General features: G+C 49.0%; 1 protein-coding gene across 5 annotated transcripts in view; it reads left to right on the top strand.

Moving 5' to 3' along the window:
• Positions 1–9,787: 9,787 nt before the first annotated feature.
• The window catches only part of col11a2 (collagen, type XI, alpha 2), a 38,524-nt gene continuing 29,780 nt past the window's right edge, over positions 9,788–18,531 (top strand). For all 5 annotated transcript variants that reach the window (XM_086171676.1, XM_086171677.1, XM_086171678.1 and 2 more), the window contains exon 1: positions 9,788–10,286. In XM_086171676.1, the coding sequence (XP_086027802.1) occupies positions 10,169–10,286 (118 nt within the window). In that variant the 5' untranslated portion in view covers positions 9,788–10,168. The remainder of the gene's footprint in view (positions 10,287–18,531) is intronic.

Genomic DNA, 18,531 nt, shown 5'->3' on the forward strand with positions numbered 1-18,531 from the left:
GTAATTCAGGCAAACTGACGCAACGCGACCTCGGTGAAGATGCCCTCATGTGGTCCGGGGCCATCTGGAGACGTTTATGCTCCTCGACCCGCCGCTCGGCTTGTGGTTCTCCTGTTGTCTGGAGAACGGTTGGTGTTTGTGACCTCCCTCTGGACCCTCAGCATCTCACCATCTCCCTCCCTCCATCCTCCTCAGACCTCCTCTCTGGCCTGGCTTTAACTCCTCCCGTCTCCTTTCTCCGCTCCTCCGTGCAGAAAGACACCTTTATCCTCGATCATGAATGTCGCCTTGCAGGCGGTGAAAATGAACGCTTTGCTTTTCCTGTTATTTTCTTGATATTTCAAATATTTTTTCACGCTTGATAACTGAAAGGAAGAGTTTCTCCGATTTAACCTGCAAGTGACTTTTGCTTTTTGGTATTTTAACACGGTTTTAGGAGCAAGAAATGATGACGTTTCACAGTTGTGCAACAGACTAAAGTTAAAACATCCCAAGTGATAAGGGAACAGCAGCAGCTGCTCCGCCTGCAGAGGCAAACATACACAATTTGGTCCTGTTAAAAAAAAAAGACATAAAAAAGCAACTGTGCATTCAAAGTGACTGTTTTACTTTTGAGTCCACCGTCTGCAGAGTGTCAAGAAAAAATTTCAGAAAAGACTCGTGGGAAACTTAATCATCTCTCATCCGAAGGCCAGTTTTTAGAGTTTTCGAACAAATGCGGACGTCTCATTTCCACCGAGTGTGTCGACGTCAGGCAAACCCCCGTCCCCGTTAGCGTAGCTCGCCGCTAGCATTCGGCAGGCCGACGGGACTGGACGGCATTCAGAAGGGAAAAAAAAAAAAGGGCAAATTACCGGTCAGCAAGTTTGCCTCGTGTTCTTTTAGTGTAATGACATGCTGGCGGGACAAATGTGGAGCGGCTGCTTTGGACGGCTAAAAGCGTCTGACACTGAGAATCCATCCCACAGGGAAAAAAAAGGATATAATTCAACATCTGTGGACATTCTGTGCCCTTTTCTTCCAATCAGCAGATAAAAATACCATCATACTTTCAGACGAAAAAAAAACAAGGGACATTTCATATTCCCGAGACCTGGACGCAGCAGTGTGTGTGTATATATGTGTGTGTGTGTGTGTGTGTGTGTGTGAGAGACACCCTGTTCAGAACCCTCAACCACCAGTTTCGTTTTCTTTGCTCAAACACCAGCCAGCTTTAACAGAAAAAAAAAAAAACAATGTTATTTAATTTTAATTAAAAGTAAAATTACTTTAATGTTAAAAATCCTAAAAACAAAACCTGAAATGTTGAAACGTTGACTTAGTTAGTTAGTTGGTAAATCGAAAACAAAAATTCAGCCTTATACATCCTCCACCTCCATTTGGACTAAATATGAAGGTCTGATCAGACCTTTGGTGCAGATATTGATCTGATTACATGTCAACCTGCACTTGCTGGCAGGAGTGTGTGTGTATGTGTATGTGTGTGTGTGTGTGAGTGTGTGCATGAAATGGGTTCCACTTTATTTTGTGGAGAACTGACGTCCCATCTTATGGAGGTGGATAGGGTTGTGTGTGGGTTCTCCACAGAGGGTGCAGGTCCATGGAGGACTCTGGGTGTGAGGGAGAACGTTTGTTGATTGACAGATGATCGGTCCAAGTTAAGCTGACAGCTGGCGTGGACCGAGTCCACGTCCGGGACCTTCGGAGTGCCTGAGAAGGTCTGAACACCTGAGCCGACCCGAAGCCCCTCCAAACACTCACCTTCTTCTTCCTGTCGTTCTTGAGGGTTTCTAAAGCTGCTCATGGAGACGTGAGGCTTGTTTGTGGGAGGATCAAGGAGATCCAGAGCGAGGGTGAAATGTGTCAGTGGGCCGGAAAAGGCCGGGGCGGAGGAGGAGATGGAGGAGGAGATGGAGGAGGAGATGGAGGAGGGAGAGCTTTTCTTCTTCTTGTTTGTTTGTTTTTTCCTTTGTCGCTCGTCTGTTGCCGCGCTGCGAGCTGCGGACTTTGCTGCTAAGTTGCACTTAGCTGGCCTTTGGCTAACGGGGGCGACCGCCATGGCGCCGGTTGTTTTCATTTCCCAGTTTCCCGACCTCATTAACCCACCTCTGTGTGTGTGTCAGTGTGTGTGTGTGTTTGTGTGTGTGTGTTTGTGTTCAGGCAGGTCTTTACATTTGTCCTCTTGTTTTGAAAATGATCCTCTCTTGTTTTGCTTTTCCTTTTTTTTGTCATTAGCGTCTCACGCTCGCTCTCTCTCTCACACACACACCCACACACACACACACACACCCACACGCCATGTTTCTCCTCCTCGCCTCCATCCGTCTGCTCCGCTCGCTCTCCTCCAAGTCTAATCAGCTGGACTTCCTCCGCTGCTCGCCTGCGTCCTGATGTCTTTGTCTTCAAAGCGTTGGAGTCCAACCTCCGTCCAATCAGGAGCCTCCAAACAAACACGGCCTTGGCGGCGACGAGCGGACGTCCTCCAAATCTCCTCTGGCGAACGCCGTGTCCAGCGAGAGGGAACGGCGCAGTCATAACACTCATCACCAGAGTCCAAAAGGCAATAAAAACGGTTTCAATAATCAACCCCACAGTTCAATCCCTTATTCATTTATTTAGTTGATATTATATTTTTTTTAATCCCAGACAGACCCTGTTCTGATTTGGGTGGCCTTTCCGTGTGGAGTCTCCATGTTCCCAGAGGAACCCCACCACGTCTGCGAGGGGCTCCTCAGGTTCTCCGGGTTCCTCCCACGGAGGTCGGTTGGAAAAACTTGAAAGAATTGCCCAGATGTGTGAATGATAGCGAATGGTTGTTTACGTCTGTAAGTGACCCTGTGATTGGCTGCTGAGCGGTCCAGGGTGAACCCGCCTCTCGTCGGATTGGCTGCGGCGTCCCCGCGGGATTAGCGGGTGATGGATGGATTTTATCCAGACAAAATAAATAAATATAACAATTTTATTTGTCTCATTTGGAGCCAATTGTGACACCGCCGATGGTGGTTTGGGGTCAGAGGTCGTGTCCTGTCCAGCTCTCAGCTCCTCCTCCTCCTCCCGGGTGTTTCCTTCCGTGGTCTCGCTCCGCCCCGTCGGGTTTTCTCGCCCAGGTTTTCCCCTCGCCGCCCGGCCGGACCCCGAGCGAGGGCCCGGGCCCCGGCGGCTTCCTGTCTCACAAAAGGCCCTTCTGTTCCCGCCCCCCCGTGTTTCCTCCGCCGCCTCCCCACCCCCTTCCTCAACACCCCGGTGGTACATTCCCCCCCACCCGGTGCATTCCTTACGGCCGGCTGAGGAGTCCCTCTGTCAGCGGGCAGCTTTCCCTCGCCGGGCTGGTCCGCGGGTCCGATCCGGAGCGGCTTCACCTCAGAGGGACGTCACGCTCACATCATCTGGGGGGTTTTTCATTCGCCGACTGTTAGCGGAGGTTTGAAAGAGAAAGAGAAATCACAGATGACGACCGGAAATTTGTGCTCATGGATTCAAATAAGCAAAGAGGTCCAATCACGGTTGAATATTCTAACTATCATCCCGCCAATGGCGGCAAAAGCGGCGTGGCTTCCTTTCCCGGAGGACGGTCCTCGTCCTGGTTCAGACCCGACAGTGATCATGTGACCCGATGGCGGTCGCGTGTCCAGAACGAAACACAAACATCCTTCCGTGCACCTCAAGGTGCAGGACCTCAGATGTTCCTACCAGGTGGACGTAAACGCCGGCGTCCTCCTCCTTCACTCGCTCGGCTCCTTTCACGGACGCCCGCCGTCGAGTGTGAAGAAGGTCTCCTGGGACCTGCTGGTTCTTCTGACCAGTTGTTCTTCTTGAACGCTTCGACCCAGAAGCTGCTCGATCAGCGCAGAAGGCCCTGCGATGCATCTATCGCTGCTAATCCTGACAAAGTCAGGAGCTTCTGCAGACCTTCAAGCTGCTGTGGGTTCTTTGTGAAAGAGCTCTGTCAGATGTTGGCAGAAGGTTTGGAGGATCAAGTGGGACACAATTATTGATGTCATGGGTGAAGCTGAGGTAGAAGTTTAAAAACAGGGTGCTGTGAAACAGAAGCCTCTCCATGTGGTTGTGTTTTGCTCCCAGATGCGGCGGCTTGAAGAACCCTCAGGCCGCCGTCCTGAAGGCCCTCCGCCGTGGTGGACGTCAAGAAGTCCTGCTGGCGTTTTCTGTCCGACGTCGCCCGAAAACCGCCCTGCATTTCCAGCAGCGTCCAGAGGAGGCGACGATCAGGAGGCCGTGTGTGTGTGTGTGTGTGTGTGTGTGAGACAGTACAAAATGTCCTATAACGATTGGATTCATTTCCGAACGATCGCGTAAAGAGGAGGCCGTCAGTGTGAAGCTGCAGTTCCCCTGCTGACCACCAGGTGGCGCTGGTCGCCGCAGACGCACGGAGGCCGCGCGGCGTCCCGCATGCCGTTGCTAAGGTGTGTCGTCACGCCGTCAAGGAAGTCATCAGGTTTGTTTTTCAGATATTTGAAGCGAAGAACTAAAACCCTGTTTCCTTTGTCTCCAAATATTTCACTTCCTCTGGACTCGCAGGAGCCGCGCTCCGATTGGCCGGGAGTCCCGGCCTTCCGTCTGAGGCCACGTTTCCACGGCGCTCCTGGTGACATCACCGGCGGGGAAAAAAAAACCAATAAACTCGCGCTTTGGAGGAGACAGACTGCCGTGTCAAAGTCTCCAGGGTCCCACCCAGTGTTTTAGTCAGTAGGTCAGTTAAAGTCTTGTCCCTCCATCCATCCCAGCTCATTTTTTTCCTCCATGTGTAAATACCTTTTGATCCACTCTCTCTTCTTTCTCCCTCCCCTTTACCTCCATTCGCTCCCTCCCTCCTCATCAATGGCGCCCATTCATTCCCCCTGCATGCCTGTGCCCCCCCGCCCTCCTCCACCCCCTCACCCCGACACCCTCTCTATTCATTCCTGTGATTTTTCCTGCCTGTACCTTTCCACGGGCCGCCGCCGCCGCCGCCGCCGCCGGGCCTCGTACCGGCGTGAATATCGCCCTCCTCCATCTCTGGCCCGTTGTGCGAAAAAGGGAATGAGACGCTTGTTGAGATTCGAGGTGTTTGGTCGCTGGTTGGGTTTGGATCTTCTGGGCTGCTTTTACACACCCAGGTGTGTGAGGCCCGCCGTGTTTACACAGCAGTTACTGAGTGAACGCCGGGGAGGAAGAGTCCGCCCGGATACACACTCCTGATGGTTATTTTCCCGCCATTTTATTTTTTGAATTATTCTTTGAGCGCATTGCTAAAAAACACAAAAGTTTTTTTTTTAATTTTTATTTATTTTTTAATCAGGTTCCTCCTGCAGCTGCGCGTGGAAGGGCTTTTATTAGCCTGTTATTTTCCCCGGCTGCTCGAATGACGGATAACAGTCGGCAATTGTGCCAAATTGAGCAAATCGGTGGACTTTGGCTATTTTTAATGTCACACACTAAAGAGGCCGCGCTGGAAAAAAAAAAAAAATTGCCGAGCGTTGAAAGGCAAGGAGACAGAAGATGTGCTGACAATGACACACACACACACACACACCTTCACACACATACATACTGCCTTTAAAATAAGACATATCAAATGACTGGTTTGTAAAAAAAAAAAGAAAAAATCGCTGTCTCAACACACACACACTCACATTCCCTCTCCTCCCCAGTGAACACTCACTCCACACAGAATACACACTTATGTGTACCTTAGCTGGTATGCCCCCCCCCCCACACACACACACCCCGCCTATTTCGAGGTATGTGGTTTGCAGGGTGTGTTCAGTGTCCAGATGCAAAATGACCGACCCGTTCTCCGTCTGCGTTCCCTTCCTCTACCTGCTGCCTCTTTCACGCGCTTGCATGCACATGCATGTGTGTGTGTGTGTGTGCGTACACACTCCCTGACCCCACCGTGAGCGTCGAGCACGTTCGCCTTTCTCCGTCCCCCCCCCCTCCTCCTCCCCACCCGCTCTGATCTATTTCGGTGCGTTTGCGGCCAGCAGGGTGTGTGTGTGTGTTTGCGGCCCTGCCCAGTAAAATACAGACCTCCGAAGGAAGTCGGCAGCATAATATGGCCTCGCTTTATTGTAATTACAAGCTTCTGCTTTTGGAAATAGCTCGCTGGGAGAGCTTCCCACATGCACTTGCCGAGTCCGTGTCGGGACGGCCCGGTTCTCTCCTCCCGCGCCGTGACCCAGATGTTTCCACGGCGGCGGCCGGACGCGTCAGCTGGAGAGCCGTCGGGCGCGTGGAGGGGAGGAGGGGGGGGGGGATTCCTGCGAGTGTGTTCGGTGGGTGGCCCTATCTGAGGAGGCTTCACCTTCTCCTCCTGGCTCTGCAATTACTGCCTGGCGGTAATAGATGCTTTATTAATTCAAACGTGGCTGGAAGCACCCGCTGGTGTGGACACGCTAACACACATATGTGTGTGTGTGTGTGTGTGTGTGTGTGGAATGTGCATCTCCTCCGTGGACGGTGTGGGCAGAGTGGCACAATGGGCAGGAGGCTTTTTATAGGCGACTGCTCGCATTTTATATGCCAGTGGAGCAGAATCGTGATGGGATGCGGCTTTTGGTCGCCAAGTTAAACCGAGCCGCGCTGCTGTAAATACACACTTTGCACGGAGGAGGTGTGTGTGAGGGGCCGCTGACCTGGACACCAGGTGTGGACTTTGGTCGTAATTTGTCCACCGAGCACTGGGGTGCGCAAAAAAAAATAGATGAACACTCATACTAGTGTATTTTTTCTGATTCCGCACACACACACACACACACACACACACACATCCTCTTTTACACTCCGCACTTTCTGCTCCCCCCCGGTGCTCAGCGAGCAGCTCACCTGGAAAGCCCTCGCCGGCTCAAAACCATCGCAGGGATTTTGTTCGACGCGCAGCAAGAAGGGGATCTTTCTGCGTGGGGTCTCCGTGATCTCCTGTGTCTGCGTGGGCTTCCTCAGGGTTCCTCCCACCGTCCAAACGCGTGCTGGAGCTTCGTGGGAGACGTTACGTCGTCCAGATGTGCAAACGAGAGGGTGAACCTGACTGCAGAATAAGTGCCATGGAGAATAAATGAATAGGAAAATAAGATAAGATAAGATAGTACTTTATTTATAGCCAGGGGGGGAAATTCATTGTCACTGCGACAGTAACCATATCAATAATACGAATAGAAATATAACATAGAAGAGGCGTGAATATGGATATTAATATACAGTAGAGGAGACAAAAAAGTGACAGCAGCAGCAAGGATAGAAAAAAAAACAATTAAAGAAAAAGAAAAAAAGGGCAAAGTTGGAAAATCAGGGTGAGCATGGAGTGACAATAACAAGGAATAACAAAATAGAACATGGAATTAGAACAAATGGAAGCACAATTAACTGCAAAGACTTTGTTTTTAATAACTCCTTCCTTTTCAGATGATTTGTGTGAAAGTGCAAAAAGTCCTTGTGAAATTTCTAAAAATGAACTCATTCATGAATTGGCTTTAATTCTGCAAGAATTTAACCAGAAACTGGTTGAAAAAATATATGTATATATATTTTCTAATAATAGTAGCAATCTAGAAGAAATGAACTTAAGCCAGCACGAAATGTCAGACCTCACAAGAAATAACGAAAAAAAGAATAAGAAACTAGTGAGAAAAAAAACAACTAAAAGGCTGAAATGGGAAATTTCTTAAAATTTGGATTTACAAATAGATAATGTGAATTTGGGGCAAATGTATGTTTTACTGTCCGGCGCGGTTGGAACCTCAGCCGAAACCTTCACGTTTTCCTTTAAGTCGGTCTGAGTATATTAGACTCCATGTTCCCTCTCTGGTCTGCACGTCCTAATTTATAGGCGGAGGAACCTTTTCTCCATGTGATTACTGGCGGCGGCGGCCGAAATGATCACACGCCAGCTGCTCCTTGAAAGTTGGGCCTCTCAGCGCCGATAGGTCGCCGCCGAAGCGACCCGGCAGCGCCGTGTGGGACCACAGCCTGTCCCTTTTCTCCACCTATGGAATTCAGCCGAATCCTATAAATGTATTCTGCGGGGAAGAAGAGGAAAAAATAGACATCGGAGTCGGGCGTCCAACGAAGCAGCTCCCTCCCGAAATGTAAAAAAAAAGAAAGAAAATAGTATCGTCGTGAAGCCCAGAGGCCTGCTGGGCTTCGGCCGCCTTCCAGGGCGCCGTGCTGAGCGTCCCGAGTCCCCACGCCGCCATATTGTCCCGCTTCCCACTTTAGAACTATCGATTTGAGGTTCTCCTCATGGGTTCTTCACGTCGACGCTGCCAATCAGGTCCGAAAAATGGCCGACTTTCCATCTTCATGATAAACAAAGCCCTCAACAAAAGTTCAATGCTTGGCTAATCCCATAAATGTGCATTAATGGAGATGTGATGGAGAAGAAGGGCCGCTAGCTGCCGGGGTTCAAGGGGAACCCCCAAGTCCAGCACCTGCCACCAACCAACACGTGCACGCCTTGCAGGTATTATGGTCAGGAAACTCAAAATGACCCAAACACACTCTGAGGGTTGACTTAGGTGTTCAAAGTGTGAAGATATTTACATCATGGAAGCATTCGGTGTGTGTGACCGATTCCAAATCAATACATCCTGTCTTTAAACAGCTGTTCACCCTGGGGTTTCTTTAATCACACATTTGATTCTTTTCTGAAAGTTAAATATATTTTCAGCCGAGGCTTTCAGCTGTGATTCCTGTTTTGTCAGGTTGTGATCCGGCATCTTCTCCCCGACGGCTCCCCCACCGTCGCCGACGGTAACGTCTTCCAGCGGTGTCTTCCGGGAGCATTCGGAGGAGGTCAGTCGTGAGAATATACAAACTTGTCCCGTCAGAAATGTGGAAGGGAGTGGGGCCCCGGGGGCCCCTAGGAAAGCTACGGGTCACGAGGTAGTAAAGAAATTACTCAAAAACCCATTGGGGTGGATGAGGAGACTTTTGAGTAACCGTGGCGATGAGAGGGACCAGGGGTGGAGGCTCGGAGCTCCACCAGGAACCTCCTGCTTCCACCGTGAACCTTCTCTTCCACCGTCACAGAGTCGTTTATTCAACTGTGAGCTTTTAAAAAAGCTGCCTGACCAATGTTAGAAGGAAATCACAAGTGTTTGTTTTTTGTTTTTTTTTACTAGAAATTAATTTTAAAAAACTGACTTTATTTAAAATGATCAATAGTCAACGTGTAATTACAGTTTGCACAAAGAAATCAGTCAGTGAACTAAGATTCAAATGTTTATTGTCGAATGTACAGTGAACACGTTGAATCTTATAATACTTTTACTTTGTAAAAGTGCCTTTAAAAAACGTTTTAATTTATCTCACAGTCCAATTGGGATCCATTCAGATGGAGATCAATAGTCGATCACCAGTCGATCGGTTGTTGTGGTGCCTCTGGATCGATCTCAGGAGGGCAGCATGACACCTGCGCTGAAGTTGCAAAACACAGCCGCGTGGGACGAGACTCCAGCCAATCAGGCGCCGAGAGACGAGTGGGCGTGGCCATCGGCGCGGACCGGCTCCCGATTGGCCGGGGCGGCGCTCGCGGTCCCCACCTGGACGGGAGGGGGAGGCGCGTGCAGGAGCGGGGGGGGCGCTTTTGTCTTTGCTAAATGCTAAGCTAAAACAAGACGCACGTTTGTTTGCGCAATTACGCACGCCCACTCGCCCTCCTCCCTCCCCTCCCTCTATCCTTCTTCCCTCCTCCTCTCTCTCCTCCTCATTCACTCTCTCTCTCACACACACACGCACACACACACACACACGCGCGTACACGCGCCGCCCGTGGGAGAAAGTAAAGCCGGGGAGAAGTGGAAGAGAGAGAGAAAGAGAGGGAGTAAGAGGGAGAGAGAGAGAGAGAGAGAGAGAGAGAGAGAGAGCGCCTCCAGGTCTCTCCCTCCGCTGCTCCGTCGCTCCGGTCACCTTTTCCTCCGCGGAGCCGCGGGGTTTGTTCCCCTCTGCGTGTTTCTGTCGCGCCGCGGACACGGGGACGCGTGGCCTCTGGAAGCGGGAGAGCCGTCGAGACTCTCCAGAGGCGTGATTTTTTTTTTCTTCTTCTTTTTGGAGTGTGTGTGTGTGTGTGTGTGTGTGTGTGTCGGTCGGCTCTCTGTGAGAGGATAACCCCCCCACCCCCCACACGTCCCACGTCCACAGCTCCCCACGCAACCCGGTGAGCCGCGGCGACACAATGGATATTGGAGCTTGTCCGTTCCGGAGGAGGCGGCGACCGTGGCGCGCTGACCCCGCGTCCCTCGCCCTGCTGGTCGCGGTGCTCGCCGTGTGCCAGACGACCGTGGCCCGGGCAGGTGAGACAGATTTCCTCCATCTCCTCTTTCTCCCGTCCTGCGGTGACTCTGATCCACGCCGCGTGTTTTTTTTCCAGTCGTGGACACCCGGGCGCACCGTGCGTAAAGTGCGCAGCGGATCCGCGCTTCAGCGGAGCGCCTCTGCCTTGTAATAACTCTATCTATTTATATATATATATATAGATCTATATATATAGATCTATATATCTATATATTCTTTATTGTTCTGTGCTAATCACAACGTGTCGCATCCACGTCCACGCGTGTTCTCGTCCATCTGTCGCGTTGGCGGTCGGATGTGCGGCCCATCCCGACGCAACTTTGGTGGCCGGAAATATGAAAAAATAATAAGACAGTGCATGAAATCGTGTCTCCGACGGGCTTCTCATGCGTGGGCTCTTCCGCGAGTGGAAATGCTACAACGTCGGAATCCATCTTAACTTTTCTCATTCGTGGGCATGCAGAAGTCTCGGTTATTGTCCGATAATGGACATTGCGCGCCTGACAAGACTTGGATGCATAATTGAATTGTAAGGAACGAGTGTGTGTGTGTGTTCGTGTGTGTGTGTGTGTGTGTGTGTGTGTGTGTGTGTGTGTGTGTGTATGTATGTGTGTGCGTGCGTGTGCGCGCGCGCGTGTGTGTGCGTGCGTGCGGACTCAGTTTCCCGCATGCTGACAGGTGTCACCGCTCCCGAATAGTAGCTCTTTGCGTGGTTTCCTCGCGCTCTGTGTGCGTGAAGGAAAGCGTGCGTGGCGCCACGGGGTATCACGGTGCTTCGGTCTCTTCCTGAGATGTTGCGTGAGAACATCCCACTCCTCCTCTCCTGTGTGAGATGTCACTCTTTGGCCCGACCCAGAAGATGCGGGATCACCAGCTCAACCCGCGCATCCATCCAGATCCCGGAGAACCCGGATGTATTCAGTCCTTATCGCGATAATATTAATTGTTACTATTATTGGGTATCAATAATAATTATTTTTCATGAATTTAAATGAATATCCGTATTCTTCAAGCCCCTTTGCTGTGCGCAACGGTGCGCCCGCCTGCAGTTCCACCACCGGCCACTAGTCGCTGCGGGTTCAATTACCGCATCCTTATGACATGAATTCGATGCGCGACAGAGAAATAAATCGTCTTTTTGCGGGGAAACATTGAACCGGAGGTTGTCTGAGAAAAAAAAACGAGCAGTACAGGCGTTTACAAACTTTTAAATGTTAAAAAAGTTCCTGAGCAGAGGTGGTCCGCGCTGGCCTGGGGTTGGAAGGGGGGTCGCCAACAGGGGCCGCTGCTGCAGGTTCCACCTCAGACTGTATTCTTTGGCCCCGGGGCCGTTTTTTGCTTTTCATGAATGAGTTATTATTGGCGCGCCCACCTTTGCAGGGGTTCGGGACTGAAAGCGTACAGTGTGTCCATCTGTGTGTGTGTTTGCTGAATCCGCGGTGTGGAAACGTATATGGTGCGTTTACATGAATGCGCCCCTCTGTGCATCACCTCGCTTCCCCTCTGCGCAGGAGCAATGGCGGCGTGGGACCCCCGGGGGGGGGGCTCGTCCCTCCCACCGCCACCGCTAGGGGTCCCCAGAACACCTCCAGATCCGCAGACACGCCAGGCGGCGGTCTCCGTCAGCCCATCTCAAATATATTTAGCTGCTGTGCGTCTTTCGCACACGTATGCGAGATTATCGGACGCAGCCTTTGGGTTTATTTCATGCTCTTCGTCAACGACCCCTGTGGTTGTTGAAGGAAAATGTGAATCTGCTGCAAAAACGCTAGTTAAGTTTTAGGTTAGCGGGTCCAGTGTGGCGTCTTTATGCAGATGACGGACCAATCAGGGGTTGAGAAGACAGCAGACGATGTCGGTGCTTCCTGTGTTTGCGGAGGTTTCTTACCTCGTGAAAGATCTGTGAAAGATGTGACTTAGGGATGGAAGTCCTCACATTTTTTGCATTTTTTTTTTGTCCTCCAGCAGACCGAGGGGAGGGGTGTCGGTGGCCGAGGGCCTGCAGAGGGAGGGGGGGGTAGGCGGGCATGAAAGCTTAGTTTGTTCAAAGGAGGAGAAAAATCAGAGGGGCAATATTTTCTTGACATGGATGTTCCTTAACCTGGTTTCAAAGCGGAGTTTCTCCTCAAAGGCCGTTCTGTCTGTCTCCGGCTAAACAAAACAAAACTCCCGCTGCTGAATGGGGCTTCTATGTGTGTGGAGGCCGCAGCGCTCTGACGGCTCACGCCTGCCGCCTTCTCCAATCCCCCGGCCCGCCGCTGGTCACGTGACCCAGCCCGCCGGCTCCACGGCTCCTGCCTAATTGTTTTGCGTCTTTTACTCTCGTCATCCTTTCGCCGTCCTCACCCTCCTGTCACAACAATACGTCATCGCGCCGAAATCTGATTTTCGGAAAAATGACTTCAAAGTTTCTGCTTTGTCACGTCGCAGCCTAGAGTCGGTGTTCCGAGCCCTGTTTATCCCCGGTTTTGCCAACAAAAAAAAAATTGTTTGCTGTGAGAGACTTCAGAAGAGCCTGTCAGGCAGAGCTCGGGGCACAGTCCGTCCAAACGTGATTTCGCAGCTCACAAAGAATAAGAATAAGAATAAGAACAACTTTAATAATCCCGAAGGAAATTGTTGTGCCAGTTTTAGAAAATATAACAGTAATAAATAATAAAAAGGAAAGGCAGAATTAGAAATAAAAATAAACTATAAACTATAAAGTGTCTCAGTGAAACTATAAAGTGTCTTAGTAAACAGTGATAAAACAATAAGTGTCTTAGTAACAAGTGAGGTAAGGAGTGCACAAAGCAACGGGAAGTGAGGAAAACTCCTTCAGACGAGACTTTGCTCTCATCGCTCGGGACTTCCTGCACAGATTTGTTTCCCACAAAGTTGCCGGGTTGAAGCCCTGGATTTGTCAAACAGCGCAGACTCAAAGTCACTTTGTTTGCGTGGACTGATGTGGTCCCTCAGACCACGGAGGTCGGGACCCTGGGGGGGTCGTGGGGTGAAGACGGGGGGGTGAGAGTATTTTATTATTCTAAAGAAATCGTGTTCGCTGGATGACAGCCTTTTTCGGCGCCCTTTCTCAGGAAACTGTGAAGTGACATAAAAATAAATGGAGGAAAAAACTCTTTTTAATGTTAATTATGGTGATTATTTTTCAATTCCTCGTTATTCGTCCCTCGACATATTTTGAAAATTAGGAGAAAAATAAAGTTACCCAAAGACAGACTCATGCTGTAGCAGAAAAACATGGAATATTTTGAATTGAATATTTTGAGATGAATTAGAAATAAAGGTGACAAGACTTATAACAATAGATCTTAAAAAAATTAAAATAAATTAATTTATTGAAATTAAAATTGAAATGTAGTAAAATTAAAATAAAATAAATGGGGAGATTTGAAAAAAAAAAGACTAATTTTTTTGGTGAAAATCTCTAAAAATCAACAGTTTATCCCTTAAAAAAATGATGCACAACTGGAAAAAAAAAAGCAAAAAATTGTTCTTGGTGTCTCCAAGAGTGCGTCTTGGAGACGGACCGAAAACCCCCTCTGGGTGGAAACCACATGAGAGCTGCGGACAAAAGCGAGCAGGTCCTCCCTCGGCCTGGAAGGTCATGATTTGGCGGTTTGTGTGGATTGTTAGGCGTAGATGTGCAGGGAGAGCGAGCCAGCTGAATAATGACAGGCCCGCCTGTATCCAACGCTATTCTGAGTCCGCAGGCCGTGAAGGAGGGAGGAGGCCGTCTCGTTTCCACGTTCACGAACATCGCGTTCTTTCCGCAAAGACAGTCGCTTCTCCTACAAGGTGCGAAGCTGCGATGCACCGCTTTAACGTCGCCACCGCTTATTTTCCCTCATAAAGTCAGACAGTTGCAGCAAACCCGAGTGGATAATGACTTAAATGTACGTTACACGAATCGCCGGGAGCAAAGAGCTCCGGCTTCAAACGCCTCCAGAGGCTTCTTTCCCGGCATTTTTCCCCTCACACTTTCATGTCGTGCCAGCGCTTCACGGCCGTCTGGTCCGAGCAAAGCTCTCAGAAGCGCGGGGATCTTTCTCGTAGATGGGCCGTGACTCACCCAAAGCTTCTCCGGTGGAGTCCAGACTGAAAATATACAACAGGAAGTGAGCATGTTAGCCCCCTTTAAAGGGTCCCGATGCAATAAACACTTGTTAGCAAACGGCACGGCTCCACCTGCTGCTCTGGATCCCACTGTTTTTCTGGAGAAACCGAGGCAAAAAAAGTCGAATTCCAAGAACGCCGGCCCCCGAGGGGCCGCAGCAACCCGAGGCTTAAACCCGACTGGGGGTTTTGTCTTCTCATAAAAGCAGGCGGGTGGTTTCATCAGCTAAACTTCTTAAAATGCCTTAAAAGCTAATAATCAAACCTCCGCCACTTCTCCCACAACAGACTTGGCCAGGTGGTCCATCATCACCAGAAACAGCAGCAGGATTTAACTTTTTTCTTGCTTGTCGCATGTGTGTGTGTGAATATCAAGCTGTGTGTTGTTTCCACGCAGCCCTTAGTTTACTTGCAGGAATGAAGCGTCTGACGGCATCAGTTTGGATCTCCCATCAAACGGGTCGTCTCTCCGGAAAACAGCTGAGGACGCTGATTTAATCCACATAGTTTGGGTTTACAGATTAGATTAGCGCCTGTTTAGCACTTTGTAGTTGTGCTTTGCAGCATTTCATTTGTTAGCATCAAATTGTGTCGTGTGTGTGTGTTTGTGTGTGTGTGTGTGTGTGTTGGACTCCGGGCACCGGGCAGTGGTGCAGAGCGGTTAAACGCTGGGATTACGGATGGATGGATGGATGAAGTTTAGCCTCAGCTCAGTCACGTGCCGCTCGGTATGATGATGATGATGATGATGATGATGATGGTGATGATGATTCCTGGACGCCTTCTTCTCAGATCAGCTGATCTGCAAAAGGACTTGTTCAACTCCCCGAATCCGATCCGCCCGCTCTGATAACAGTTTGCAGGTCTAGAAGAGCAGCGAGATGAAGTTACTGAGTTTGTTTTAGGGGCTAAATCAGATGATGGCGGCTGCAGCTGCAGACTCTTCGCTTCTGACGAATCACCGCTTTTTCACTTTGCTCCTCAAGAGACATGTTTGAAATCTGAAGTGAGTCCAATTCCAAGCGCCTTCGCTTCGGCCCTGCCGCGACAGACGACCCAAACCCCGTTTTAAAAAAAGATACATGAAACTAATTCCAGCTAATGAACTGGCTGGCTGTCTGCAGTGAAACAGGGACGTCCCAAATCAGCTTATTTGTCAACGAATTTCTCCGTTGCTGATTTGAAGGTTCAGACTTGCAGAAAGAGCGACTCCTCAGTTTATCAGAAGCAACTATTTTCCAGAACTCCTCCGTCTTTGAATCCTTTTCCACGCCGATCAAAGCGGTTCGCAGGAACTCGGGTTCAAACCCTCCCTCGTGTTTTATTTGTGAGTTTCTGACCTTAAATTCTATTTTTAAATCGGCGTCATGACATCGGACATCCGCCGCTGCTGTCGAGGATTCAACTACTTCCTGAGCGGGATCTAAACTCGCCGCAAAGGTGTCGTTCTATGATCCGTATGATCATAGAACGCTGGCGAGGGCCGGACTTCGGGGTTCACGTACGCCAGCGGGCTGCACGCCACTCCTTAGGAATAATGGCGATTCCTTTTACAGCCACGGTAAACATAATGGGTTTTCTGTCTGCGTACGCATGGTATTATAAATAAAATGTAACTACAGAGCAAGATCCGTAAATTATAACCTGCAGTTCTGGTCGCCGAGCGAGCAGGCAGGGACGGCAGACGCCCGCCGATCGAGGAGGAACTGGAATTCCGGAATGAGTTTCCCGTTTAACTTTTGGTTATGAGTCACGATGTGATTTTCGCTTGAAATTTACAGTGTAATTTGAAGTCGCGGGATCGTCGCGGCCGCGGTCTCAAGTATACGCTGCTCGCGGTTCACGAGAAGGGAGGGGAAAAAAAAAGAAGCAGAAGGGAATTTATGATCAGAATAAGATCATTTTCATAGTTTGATGTTTTTATTGCATTACATTACATTACATTTGGCAGACGCTTTTATCCAAAGCGACTTACAATAGAGGACATAGGGACTGCAAATACACTTGCAAATACACGATGCACAGGAAATATACAGAACAGTAAGCTTGGGTTAGTGAGGGTTTTTCTTTTTTTTTTTTTTTTTTGGACAGAGACACACACACACACACACACACACACACTGCATAGCCTAACTTGCTGCCAACCTGATCTGGGGCATCAGCGCAGTAAAAAGTCCTGAAAGAGAAACATTTTTACCTGTTTCCTGTTTTCCACAGGAATCAACATGGAGGCGTCGCCCCAGCTGTTAGCATCTTTAGCATCGTCTCCGTTGCCCCTAGCGACAACGGCACGCCGTGGAATAATAGCGCGATATGATCTCATCGCAGGGGCCTTTCGGAATATCGTCGTGTCCCCTCTGTCGATATTTTCGTCCCGTTCGGTTTCCCTGGAAACCGTCTCTTGTATGGGTGACGTTTCTTCAGCGGTCGGAGGTTTTTATTTGACGAATGGCCGCGGCGGGGGCTCGTCGGAGAGGGTTCACCTGGAGGTGGCGTCCGCTGGAGATGCTTCTCATGGCGAGGCTGTGGCTGCAGAGCGGCGATCTGCACCGCGCCTTCTGGGGCCGCAGGTCCAACAATGTGCTGGTTGTGTAAAGGTGAGAGGTGAGAGGTCAGCATGTCAGCTGGAGTGTGTGTCTGGTATTTGACACATCTATAACACTTGAGGAAAGGACCACGCACACACACACACACACACACACACACATACACACAGGTACTCATGCAGATACGGCAAGGAGAGGATCTAAACAAAACTTGGATTGTGCGTGTGTGTCTGAGGGAGATATTGGGGTTGCACCTGTTTTAATATAAAACAATTTTAATCATTAAATAATCATTAAGTTAGAATAATAATTCATTGATTAATCAGTTAATACCTTAATGTCCTATACATTTTATTTCCTTGACAAGTTATTGACTTACAGTTAAGACAGAATTAACGGGTGGAATTCATTCACAAAATGTAATACAAATATAAATTTCAGTAAATGCTTGTATTTCCAGACTTAATATTATGAGATTCTATTTACTTTATCCAGTGGTATTGGTTAGAGTTTCAGAGAGACTGTAATTTATTTCGGTAAACATCGGAGGGATCAGTTCCTTCTGTTTATCTCCGTTTAAGCGACAGAAGTTACAGAACGGTGAAGTTTAAAGTTTGTAGAATTATCAAAGAGGTGACGAGTCTGCAGGGCTCGACTGCAAGTTAAAGTGAAACGTGCAAACTTTACATTCACACTGAGTTGCATGTGTACATATGGGGTCTAATCTGTGTGTGTGTGTGTGAGTGTGTGTTTTCTGTCCATGTTTTTGAACAGAACCTCAGTGTTGGAACATTAGCACCGGCTGCCAGTTTGCTGATCTGAAGGCATTAGAATTGTTTATCTCTCACTCCAGTGTATATGTGTGTGTGTGTCTGTTTACACAGTGTGTGTTCGCGTAAACATGTGACCTTTTCAACAGAACTCCTCAGTTTAAGTTAATTAAATCTTGTCGAGCGCCATCTAGCGGCGATTGAAGGGAACTACAACAGTGATCACCGGGCTGAGGCCTTTATGACAGCACTGTGACAATTACCTGTGTGTGTGTGTGTGTGTGTGTGTGTGTGTGTGTGTGTGTGTGTGTGTGTGTGTGTGTGCGCCCCTACCCTCGAGTGTTATAGATGTGTTAAAAACCCTTGTGTGGAAAATACACAAACACCCCACATAGAACAGGAATACTTTGATTTTCTTGTTCTCATTCAGTTTAAAATCTCTTGACAAATGAGAATTTGGAGGCCGGTGTGTCATCACTTCGATATGTTACTTATTTCAAACTTTTTAGCATTTTTTTTAGGGAGGATTATAAACCCCGGTTGGGTTTCTGTGTCCCAAAGACTCATGATGTGAGAGGCTACTTGACATTAAAATGCAATATTATTAAGGAGGATGATTTAAAATCAGCTTATTTTTCCACAGCAAATTAGCTCATTGAAATGTTTCTTATCAGAAGGAAGTTCACGCTACATCAAAATAATAGAAAATTCTAGATTGGTAACTAAAGGCCAAGGCAATAGTGTTCTTATTTTTCTTATTTCTAAAAGTGGAATTAACCTGCAGTTCATGTTGTCGAGGTCTAGCGCCCCCT

This window comes from Fistularia commersonii, chromosome 24, assembly GCF_037954325.1.
Source record: "Fistularia commersonii isolate RoL2024-O1a breed Wild chromosome 24, RoL_Fcom_v1.0, whole genome shotgun sequence".
NCBI classification, from domain to species: domain Eukaryota; kingdom Metazoa; phylum Chordata; class Actinopteri; order Syngnathiformes; family Fistulariidae; genus Fistularia; species Fistularia commersonii.